General features: G+C 39.4%; 1 protein-coding gene across 3 annotated transcripts in view; it reads left to right on the top strand.

Moving 5' to 3' along the window:
- Positions 1-12,522, top strand: part of LNX1 (ligand of numb-protein X 1) — a 236,108-nt gene that overhangs the window by 189,962 nt on the left and 33,624 nt on the right. For all 3 annotated transcript variants that reach the window (XM_037829799.1, XM_037829798.1, XM_037829800.1), the window contains 2 exons: positions 4,848-4,976; positions 10,716-10,893. In XM_037829799.1, coding sequence (XP_037685727.1) covers positions 4,848-4,976; positions 10,716-10,893 — 307 coding nt within the window. The remainder of the gene's footprint in view (positions 1-4,847; positions 4,977-10,715; positions 10,894-12,522) is intronic.

Genomic DNA, 12,522 nt, shown 5'->3' with positions numbered 1-12,522 from the left:
TCACTGAAGAAAGGCCGATGGCATCCAGAACACCTCTGTTAGTTGGGAAGGTACATGGCTGGCATCTGCTGGTCCTTTGCTCCGGGGTTGCATTGCTTTCAGCTTCTGATTCCAGTGGCTTTCTCTTTAAGCCTCTGTGGGTTCTCACTTAGCTTCTCTGGGCAAACTCTGGGCTTCATCTCTTTGCTTAGCATCTCCAAATGTCTTTCTGTCTTCATCTCCAAGCATCTGGGTCTGTGTTGGTTCTGAGATCTCTCTCCCTGAGCTCTCTGAAGGACTCCAGTAAACTAATTAAGACCCACCTTGAATGGGTGGGGTCACATCTCCATGGAAATAATCTAATCAAAAGGTTCCACCCATAATTGGGTGGGTCACATCTCCATGGAAACAACTTAAAAGATCCCACCCAACAAAGGTCTGCCCCCACAAGATTGAATTAAAAGAACATGACCTTCTATGGGGTACATAATAGATTCAAACCAGCACAGTTCCCAAAGGTAAGCTCCTTAGGGTAAGTGAGGCTTGGAGTACAAAGAAAGATACACAGTTATTAAACACTCTTCCAAGAATTAAATTTAGTTGGCTAATACCAGAGCCTTTTGCGTCAGCCTTTTCATTATTGCTTCCTGAACTTACTATTTTTGTTCTGTTCTGACACAGGCTTTACATGTGATGAGAAACATCAGGGAATTCAAGATAGGCAAACAACCAAAGGAAGGGCATGCACTTGGTGACTGGGCAGAGCAGCAGAAATTATGACTGGGCTTTCTGTGCTAAAATTGAGTAAAGAATTTGAACTTTCATTTAGGGCCCTGTTGAGTAGGATTTTCTAAGTTTATGTGAAACAAATCATGACTGGCTCACCATCCAACATGATGTTTACAGTAGACACTCACTGAGCTTTAGCAGTTGTTGTATAAAAAAGTCATCTAATTTACAACCACCCAGTTTGTAATCCCTAAATTTCAAGAGAGTCCTGAGTAGAGAAGGTTATTAGTACAAGAATACAAAGTAACAAAGGTTTGGATTGTTCGGTGTTGGACAATCCTGGGATCTGATATCACTGGCTGGGTTCTTAGTGCTTAAGGTTTTAGAAACAAGATCCTAGTTGCTGGGAATGGGAGTGAGTTACATGCTTGGGGAAGGAAGATGCAGAGAGGTAAGAAGCAAACATCTCAACTCCCATTGTCTGAGCCAGAGGAGAAGAGCATGAACTTCCCATGCCCTCCTTTTATGACCTGACTTTTCCATACTCTGATGACATACATGTTGAGGAAGAAGACAGGCAAGCCCATGTGCATTTTTGTTGTAGAGGTGAGTGATCAAGGGATAAGATAAAGAGAGAAACCTCCAGACCTTACTTCTCTCTTATCCATCTTCCTTGTCCCCAAACCTCATCTTTCTGGGGACTTTCTAATCAAATCTAGCCATACCTGCTATCATCAGCTTTTGTTAAAGCAATGGGTGATGTTAGTCAGGTGTTCAGCCCAGCCCCTGTTTATGTAAGTTTCACAGGTCTAAGGTCAGCTCTGTCTGTCCTGCAGATCTGGAACATCAGCAGTCAGCAGTTCTGGAATAATGACTCACACTGTCAGACACACGTGAAACTGACCTGGGGCAGAATGCTCATTTGTTAATTTACAGTGTGGAATGGGCCTTTCCAATCAGAAATAAGTCTACTATTCAGATGCTTTGTCCAAGCATCACTGTACATAGCAGAAAGGACTAGTAATCAGAATTAGTGGTATTCACTTAAAAAATAAGGCAAAGATGCTTGACATCTTTAGCCAAAATCAAAACCACAATGAGATGCCACTTCACCCCCACTAGGTAGGCTAGTAAAAACAGAAAATAACAAGTGTTGGTGAAGATGCAGAGAAATAGAAACCCACATATATTGTTGGTGGGAATGTAAAATTGTACAGTTTGGCATTTTCTCAGAAAGATAAACATAGAGTTACCATATGACCTGGCAATCCCACTGCTAGGTATATACCCAAAGAAATTGAAAGTGGGGACTCCAACAGATACTTGTACATCATGTTCATAGCAGCATTATTCACAATAGTCAAAGGGTAGAAGCAACCCAAGTGTCCATCAACAGGTGAATGGATAAACAAAATGTGATATATGCACACAATGGAATATTATTCAGTAATAAAAAAGAATGAAGCACTGGTACATGCTATGACATGAATGAACCTTAAAAATATTATGCTAAGTGAAATAAGCCAGACACGAAGGAGAAATACCTCATGATTCCACTTATATGAAATACACAGAATATGCAAAGTCAAGAGACAGAAAGTAGATTAGAGGTAACCAAGGGCTGGAGGTTGAGGTGGTTAAGAAGTTATTGCTTAATGGCTACACAGTTTCTGCTTGGGATGGTGGAAAAAAATTGGTAATGATGGTGATGATGGTAGCAAAACATTATGCATGTAATTAATGCCACTGAATTCCATAATTGAAAGTAGTTAAAATGGGGAATTTTATGTTGTATATACGTTACCACAATAAAAATTTTAAAAAGAATCAAGGTGTTCCGGTTTGCTAAATCTGCCATTACGCAAAATACCAGAAACGGATTGGCTTTTATAAAGGGGATTTATTAGGTTACAAATTTACAGTTCTGAGGCCATAAAAGTGTCCAAACTAAGGCATTAACTAGAGGATACCTTCTCTGAAGAACAGCCAATGGCATCTGGAACACCTCTGTCAGCTAGGAAGGCACATGGCTGGTGTCTGCTGTTCCCTTGCTTCTGGGTTGTGTTCCAAAATGGCATTCTCCAAAATGTCTCTGGGTGTCTGTCTTTGCTCATGTCTCTCAGCTCCTCTGCGTCCTTGCTTCTTTCTCTGAGGATGTTCCTCTATAAGCATCTGGGGGTCCTTTCTTAGCTTCTCCAGGGCAAACTCTGAGCTTCATCTCTTAGCTTAGCATCTCCAGACATCCTTTGGTCCGCATCTCCAAGCATCTCTACGCATCTCTGTTGTCTGTGGCTCTGTCTTTCTTCCTGAGTCTCTTAAAGGACTCCAGTGATCTAAGTAAGACCTACCCTGAATGGGCAGGGCCACACCTCCATGGAGATGATCTAATCAAAATGTCTCACCTACAGTTGGGTGAGTCACATCTCCATGGAAACAACCTAATCAAAAAGATTTAAGTCTGCCCCCACAAGATTGCATTAAAGAACATGGCTTTCTGGGGTCATAATAAATCCAAAGGAACTTTAATCAGGCAGTGTTACAACCTGATAAGCCATCCCTTCTATTTCTGAAGAGCTCATCCTTCCAATGCCCAATGGTCGAGCCTGTCAGATACAAGATTTCTCTTCCTGCAGTGGCAGGGTTGCCACCATTAACCCCAACATTGCTTTTCCTTTACTATTTACCCTTGGTCTTTGGTCTTGGGGATGGGCTATTACTTTATATTTTTCTCCACTCCATTTTCTGCACTTTGAGGACCACTCTGTTTCAGGTTAACTGAACCATTTTTCCTTTATTGCAATGTATTTGTATAGCATTGTATGATCCAAGTTTGTAGGTGATTTTTCCCAGATAACATTTTAGCTTGGCATCTTCTTAACTTTACAGAAGGAAGGGACACCTTTCTACTCATGGCGAAGTTGTCTCCAACCTCCCTGCAGAAATGCCAACTGGCCTCATTTGTGGTGCCTACACTTTTCATTCATTCACTCATTCATCCAGTAGGAATTTAATGAGCACTTATTTCAATGCCATACTACATTCCAGATGCTGAGGGTTTACCAGTGAGGTCCCTGCCTGGAAGGAGCTCAGCTTCTAGTGAGAGAGACAGACAGTAACAAGTAAACAAACAAGAAAAATCATTTCAGTTGGTGATAAGGGCTATGCAGGAAGCAGACTGGTAACATGGTAATGACTCGGGGAGGGACTACTGCTTTGCACAGGGTGGTGAGAGGAAGTTAGTCATATGAACCCCAGTGGACGGCCATTCCAGATAGAGGAAGTAGCAAGTGCAAAGGTCCTGAGACATGGTGTGGGAATAGCAGCAAGGCCAGCATGGCAACGGCAGAGTGAGGATAAGGAAGTGGGGTAGAATGCCAAGTTGGAGAAGTGGACGGGAACTTTGAAGGCCATGGTAAGGAGTTTGGACTTCATCCCAAGTGCATTGGGAAGCCATCGGATGGTTGAAAGCAGGATATTAACATGATCTGATGGTCATTTTAAAAATATTTGTGCTAGTTTCAGGCTCACAGGATTACCTTTCTGGCCTTGTTTTCCTTGGATTTCTCCTTGGGGTCCCATAACCTTCATTCACTAACTAGGACACTGTTTCCTACTCCCATCTATGAGTCTTCAGTTCTAAGAATCCTGAGATGTGTCGTGGCACAGAAAAGTCAGTTTCTAAAGATGAGCATGTTTCAAAATTTATTAATTCTCCTTGCACTAACTCCAACATTTCTTTTTCTTTACTATTGACCCTTGGTCTTAGATCTTCGGACTGGGCTACTACTTTACCCTGTGTACCCTGTTCTACCCAGAAAGACCTTCAGATAGGGCTTGTGTGCAGTGGAGCCATTATGTATAAATAAATTAGCAATGTCTGATGGCACCTTTTCAAAGACTGTTTAATGAGTCAACCCTTCCCTAGTTTTTCCCCTGGACCAATGTTCACTACTTGGTTTAAGAATAAAGGAAATAGCTTTCATACTCTTACCATATTACAAAATGGGCACTGACATAAAAAATAGTAGGAACCATGTTTTTCCATAAATGAGGTAAAAGCAAACACCTCTTTGTGCTCAGTGCTGAGTGCTGTGGATGGAGGCTCTGGCAGTGGCTAACACCTGTGTCTTATCACCCAGGCCAGTGAAAGGCGTGTTCATCTCGTCGTGTCCCGCCAAGTTCGACAGCCGAGTCCTGACATCTTTCAGGAAACATGTTGGAACAGCAACGGCAGCCAGTCCCCTGGCCCTGGGGAGAGAAGCAGCAAGGTAAGGCCTCACCAGGGCTATGTCCACTACTCCTTCCGGGAGCTATTTATTGGGAAGGCTGCATACTTGAACATTTCCAAGTGTCATCTCTGGACTACTGTTTCTAAGGAAACACTATTTCACTTGTCCTGTAAAACCCCATCTTCATGACCTGGTGAGACAGCAGGTGTCTCCCATCCAGGCAGGAGACAGGAGGGTATGGGAGAGCTTTGAAACCTGATATTACAGACCTCGTTTGGGGACCTGATTTTTAGTATAAACCAAAGAGATGTCTTGATTTCAAAGAGTCATTTTCTTTAAGGACTGTTTTCCATTGACTGTGAAATGAAACAAGACATTTTCTTGGTCTCTGGCTTTGGAATTTCCAAGTTTGGCTGGAAATTAATATAATGGTGCCTCTGCTAATTTTTGTTTGTTTGTGTTTGCAGAAGTCACAAAATCAAGTCTGTACAGGGACCAAAAAGATAATTTAAACCCTTGAAGCTTATGAAACATTAGGGAGTAGTGGGGATTGCGACAAAACAGAGTACTTATGTCCTGTCTTGTGACATTCAAATCCAGAAAATTTTTAAAACATTGTGCAGCAGGCAAAATCCATCTAAGGCCACCAGTTTGCAGCCTCCTTTTAAATGGAGTGATTCAGCCCAAATTCATACTTCTGTCTGTGGCTTCTACTAAAGGCAGTGCCTTACCTCTCCATTTGGATAGATATCTAAACAGCACCAACCTTGCCTTGTCCAAACTAAGAGATCTGTACCCTTGGTTTGACATCCCATTGTGATAAAGACCTTCTATCAGCATTTCTCCTGGGTCCTAAACGTTTTATTATACCTCACTTGTAGCTAAAAAAAATTAGGCAGACTATTCTTGCAACAGAGATTGGGGAATGTCCCCTTTCTTCCACATCAGGCTATGTTTTGGTTTACAGTAACTAATGATTTGAGTTTTTAAACTCAATTTGAATAATATAAGCAGAAACAATATTTCAAATTTTGGTTTTGGACTATCTCTGCTTTATATTCTAATTACATAGCTTACAAAGCTGTACACACATTCCTTCCTGCCTCCATTCTCCAACCAGCCATTCCCCATAAATCCATAAATTCCATATCCAATCTAGATAAACTAAGTACATCCTGCAAAACATTTTATAGATAAGGACTCCCTGGTATCTTTCCACTAGCAAATACCATTAGCATGTTTAAATTACACTACTGGTATAAGTTAGTGGAAAACTACTTTATTAGTTTAACTAATTAATTTAACAACTAATTCTAGCTTAATTTAGCAGAGTACATTAAATTCTAGTTAATTAAACAACTAAGAATGGGGCCTCCACTGGCACTGTGGTTTTATAATTCCTTTCACGCAACCATCATGAATCAATCATGGAAAGAGCCAGGAGGACCTGCTCAAATTTTTGCTGTAGCCCTCTGTCATGTGTCCAAATTCCTGGAAAACTTACATAACACAGTGGCCTGCTGGGAAATGGTAGTTACTTTCATTGTAATTTATAGTTCCATCTGCCTTCTGAAATGTCCTCACAATAAAGTAGCATATTTAAAATGAAACAAAGACCTATATAGCTCTTTGCTGATTTAGTGTTTTATGTTCCTGCTAAAGTTTTATTTCATTTAGGAAACAATGTGGCTTTTTGAAAGTAGGAGTTTAAATGATTCAAAGAAATAACCAAAGAAAGCAAACCAGGATTTGTGGGCTAGAAAAGTTTTTAGTCATTTGAAAGGTTAAGGAATAATAAGCATCAAATTTAGGATGGGTTACCTCTGCAGGAGAGGAAAGAAAGTGAGACTGGAGAGAAGTTGTAGAGGGATTCCATGACTGTGCTTGGAGCATTATTTCTGATGGGTTGCAAGGTACATGGGCAGGTCATTGAGTTATTCTTTATATGCTTTTGTGTGTCTAAAATATTTTATTTGTAAAAATCCAAAGCAAATATGCTATAATGTAAATACTTATTATAGCTGAGTGATATACAGATGTCCATGATATTTTTAAAATAAGCTTTAATTATTTCATGATAAATTATGTTTTTAAACATTAGGCAACATTCTGAGGTCTCCAAAGTAGGGAAGGGGGAGTGGGAAGTAAACATAGATGGGAAAGATCATCTCTGTCACATTTAACTCTCCCCCTCCCCATCCAAAGTTTGGCAAGTGGGTGTGAAGATTTCACAGGACAACATAGAGTGTCTCTGTCTGGTGGGGAAAAGCATATGGCCATCGGAGACACAGGGCACTTGGATACATTTCTTATTTGTGTATTTTATTTAGTCATTTGTGTTGAGTCGTTATGTGCTCAACTAAATGTCTCTGTTCGGTGGTCATTATCTGCAAGCCCACTGCAAACAAGTCTTTTTGGTAAGAACTGAGGAAGTGTGAGAGAAGACTTTGCTCTTCAGGAACTTATATCTAAAAACATGAATAGCACATCTATGCAGCCTCGAGGACTTAGGTTTCAGCATTCGGATCTTACATGTTGAGTATTTATTTGGTGGGATTGATTTGGGTTTGAGTTTTCCAGTCCATGAGATAGTAGAACTCTTTCTGGGAAACTTAGGAAATTAATTCTTTCGTCTGTTTTTCTGACAATTACCTTAAATTTGATAGATTAATTTTAAATATTACCTCCAAAGGCAGAGTGGCATAGTGGGGAACGGGTGGATTTAGAGCAAGGTATTCTGCTTGGCCAGACTAACTCCTCATGTCAGATGTTTTATTGATCAGATTTTTAAAAATATTCTGCCTCAGTTTGCTTGACCTGCCACATTTAAGTAGATATCAAATAATATTTCTTTCCTTTCCCTAAAGAAGTATCTGGTCGACTTGTATTTGTTCAGACAATATTTATTTACAAGAAAATAATTAAAGCACTAAATATTAACTAGAGTACAGGAGAGAAGCCACTATAATTATGGAATATTTCACAAGAGATATAATTTTGGTACTTTCAGTTAAAGCTAATAAAACACTTTTTTTTTTTAACCAAAGTTTTCTCAGGTAAAATCATATCTTTCATATAATTCCTTTTTGTTAGCCAGAGGTTTCCAGGATGTGTGTATCATTGGCCCCAATTCCTGGATGAAGTCAGAGGAGCTTAAATGAGTACAATGATGCCAGATCACATATACTTATTACTATTAAAAACCCAAAAAAAATGAAAAGATGCTCAACCTTGCTACATAAAAATGCAATTAAATTATTGGATTTGTTACTTGGACATATATTATTAATATTGATAAAACCCAGTATTTGTAAAATTGTGGGAAAATCAGCATTTTCACAATGTGTTGGTGAGGTTATAAATGGTATATAACCTTTTCCAAGGGCAACTTATGGGAATCTATCAAAATGTAAAATGTGTAGGCTCTTTGAGTCAGCAGTTGTACTTCTAGGACATTAGCCTAAATAAATATTTAAAACAAGTGCACAAGATGTGTGTGTAAAGGTGTTCCTAGTGGCACTGTTTGATTTCACAAAAGACTGCAAATAGCCCAAATGTTCTTCATTGGGGGATATGATATACCCATACAATGAAGTGCTAAGCAGCTATTCAAGAATGAGGTAAAGTCTACCTATATATTTAAATGAAAAAAGATATCTGTCATCCAGAGTTTTCTGTGCTGTATTTTAGCCATAACCTTGAAAGACTGATCAGCTACCCTTAACAATGTCTCCCCCCACCCCTGCCCCTCCATCTGGAAATAATGGAGAAAGTTCTTCTTTGTGAGGGTCAGAAGCAAATGCTTTATGTCTATGCCCAGGAATGAGCTGAAGCGACCGAGGAGACAGGAGTCTTTGGGCTTAGAGCTGTGCCCTGCATTGGGGGCATTTCACAACTGCCTGTATTGCCAGATGAGGTTCTTTCCAGAGACGTGTGATTACAGGAAGAGGCGTCCTGCTTCTCGCTGCTTCTCAGAAAGGAAAACATCATGTCCTTGGGAGGGACCTTGAGAGCCTCTCCAAACCTAACCCCGCAGCCTTAGCTGGACTGCTAGGCCCACTGTGCTCACACTGGTGCTCTTTGTCTTATTTCGAAATTTTTCTCTGAAGAAAGCCCCATTTTGGTTTTACAAGCCTCATCTGATAACTAGATTGGCTCTTCGGCACTGTCGGGTCCTGGGGCTTAAATAGACACAACACAGACCTTACAAGTAGCCATTGAAGCATATGCCTTGCCATAATAGTTCATAAATTCTGATATATGGTCTATGACTACCAAAAACTATTTGAGACCATTTACAATTCATACATTCATTTATTCAACAAACATGTGCTTACCATCTTCTATGTACTAGATGTTAGGTTCAGTGCTAAATACACAATAGGAGGTAATTACACAGTAAGACCATTAAAACAGACATGGAATCTAAAGCAAGAGGAAATTGTGGCATAATAAACACATGAAAAGCTTAGGCTTTTCTTGCTCCTTACTGAAACACTGAGAATTGACTGTGTAACCAGGGAATAGTTCTAAGTAATATCAGTCATCAAATTTACAGAAGTTTGTTTTAATTATAATATTTTAATTTGTTAAATAGAGAACATATTCACAAGGCTCAACATATCTTGTAAAATATAAAGTATATATAAAATATATATATACCTCTCACCCCCTCCCTAACCTGTCCAGTGCCCACCTCCACCCCCATAGAAAACACTTATATTTTATTCCAGTTTTTTCGTGCAAATACAAGCAAATACTAATACAATTCTCATTACTCTGTTTTTAAACAACAAAAAAGTATTCTTTTACTTTGTTCTGTACTTTGATTTTTTTCATCAAATGAATTTTTAAAAGTTTCTTTCTTTAGATTCAACTGCAAGCTATGTGTTGAGCCATGGACTTCTTTGAGGTTTGCTCGAGGGTTAGAAATATTTATTTGCAGTGCACACATCCATTGCCTTAGTCCCCTGGATCGCTGAAAAAGCATGGAGGAGAATAATTTTTTAGAGAAGTATGTATTGAAACGTATTCATTGATAAACGGCTCCCTTGAGCTATCCCATCTTATTCCTCCAAGACAATACCACATGTAACTTTAGTCCATTGTTGAACTGAACTCACAATTCTCCTAAGCTGCTTTTCAAAAGTTGGTCCACAGTGTATTCGTTGTGTGTACCATATTTTTATGTAATACAATAAAAGAATATAGTGGACTTCATATTATATCAAACTGCTAGAGTAAGATTAAAATGTTAATTGGGGAAAACCTAGGAAATGGTGATTTTCTAGAATATAGTATCTGTGAAATATATTATTATTTTTCTTTGAGGATTTTTAGAAATTGGTTACCTGAATAAATTAAACTGAGACTACTTAATAAAAATATGTTTTTTTTTTTAAAACTTAGGAAAAAATTTTTGATATTCATGGGTGACAAAATTTTTTGGAAATGTTGAACTATCAGGAATAAATGACTCACTTGAAAAATTGGGGACACAGCTCCACTTTGTGTGCTTGATATTTCTCTAGTGCTCCACAAGCTATTCCTCCCTCTATTTTTGTCGTCCCATTTGAAATGTAAATTTTTTTCTACATCAGCTTATAGATACTGTAATGTTGGGGAGAGGGATGGGAATTTTCTGCATGTGTCTTTTCTCTGTGACACCAAGGATGCCCATCATTCATATATGCAATGTTGGTAGATTTTGCAAATAGGAAATGCAAGCTCACTAGTGAACGAGTGCACCATATTTTGTTTTTCTGTCTGTGCCTTCAGCCCCTCCATCCCGTGGTCACTTGTCATGAGAAGGTGGTAAGTGTCCGAAAAGACCCCAGCGAATCCCTTGGCATGACAGTTGCTGGGGGTGCATCGCATAGGGAATGGGATTTGCCAATCTATGTCATCAGCATTGAGCCCGGAGGAGTCATAAGCAGAGATGGAAGAATAAAAACAGGTAAAAAGTAAAGAGACTTGAGAAACTGGGGTGGCAGAGGGTTTAGCATTGTGCTGGGTTAAGAGACTGTTTCCAGAACTAAAAAAGGAATGTGAGGGTATTCTGGCCAGGACATCTGGTACTCATTGACCATGACTGGCTCGAGTGAGGTTGCTAGACTGCGTTTCACCCCTCTTCATTTAGGTAGATTGATGCAGACCACCTTGCCTGCTAGTAAAGCTAGAACCTCCTGCCAATCCCAGGAATTAATATGAGCTGCTATAGTTATGAGCAAGTTGCCTTGATTAATTGGCATAATTTGGTTCCATTCATTCAAAGTGTTCTTTTTTTCCTGGATTGATCCAGTAATGAAATATTTCATGAATTGCTTCATTATATGGCTTCAATATGAGAAATCATTTAATAGATCTCACTTTCAAATCAATGAGTATTTATTAAGTGCAAGTGCCATGCTGAGTACTTTCCCTTGAGTCAAAAGCATTTCACTACTTTAATCTCATGTTTTTCTGGGCTAAATTGTGTGAAGGAGGGAGATGTCCTATTTGCCTCTACAAATGCATATCCTTAATAATACTGTCAGTTCACACAAAGGGGTAGCTCAGATGGTTGATTAATTATGCCAGTTAATGTAAAGGTAAAGGTTCAGATTCAAGAGAAAAAATGTGAACTTTCTGAGGTACAATTGCTTAAACTGAGGAGATACAGGAGTGTGATTAGGGGATTCAGTCTGCCAACCTTAAAGTATTTCTTTTTAGGTCAGAAAGCACTCAAAGCCTTTCTCTCATCTTTCTCCTCCTATCCTTTCATTCCTGCTGTAGTTTTTCTATATGAAAACGGTGATATTCTAGAGAGAGGTTTTCCTGGGTGAAGAATGATGGGGTCAACCAAGAAGACTGTTAGCATGAGAACATGAGTTTGAGCATTATACAAGATGGTGTAGAGAGAGGGTTCAGGGTCCCATACTATGAGCCAATAGTAACTATTATCACCTTTGCAATTAATAGGGATGCTGTTAATTCTTTACCACCTCTATAAGAGCACAGTTTCATGACTCATTTTTTTTTCTTCTTAACTGCTATAGACTCCCTGCCAGTTGTAACAGACATTCTCATGGTTAGTTTCTTAGCCATTCATTCAGCCCATTCATTCAGCCCATGTTTACCGAGTGCCTACTACATGCCTGGCTCTGTGCAGGTGCTGAGATCTTTTCCATGTGCTCCCCTCTTGTGCTAAAAACAGTAAACAAAAAGGAGTCAAAAAGTTGTCTTGCTTTAAATAGTGAGCAAGGCTAATCTGTCTTCCTTCTGTCCTACTTTTGTCCCCCTGCCCCTTCTATTCTTCCTTCCTTCCTTTTTTTTTTTTTAAATGCTAGAGCCAAACACCAATAGATATGCTTTCAAAACCCCAAACAAGAATCCCATTGAGTTTCCTACTTGTGCCTTAGAATGTACACACTGTTTATCATTTGCTCTATGAGAACCCAGCATCATGTCCACACGAGAGGCCAAAGATATGACCTTCACCCTCACTGCTCCCCCACATCCAAGCCAATCCCTGCCCCTTTGCACTTGAAGCAGAAGTTACTGTTTTACCCTCACTAAAGATGGCTTCCACTTCTCTGGTCATCAG

The sequence above is a fragment of the Choloepus didactylus genome, chromosome 3, assembly GCF_015220235.1.
Source record: "Choloepus didactylus isolate mChoDid1 chromosome 3, mChoDid1.pri, whole genome shotgun sequence".
Classification (NCBI taxonomy): Eukaryota; Metazoa; Chordata; class Mammalia; order Pilosa; family Megalonychidae; genus Choloepus; species Choloepus didactylus.
This window is presented reverse-complemented; position numbering and strand designations above follow the sequence as displayed.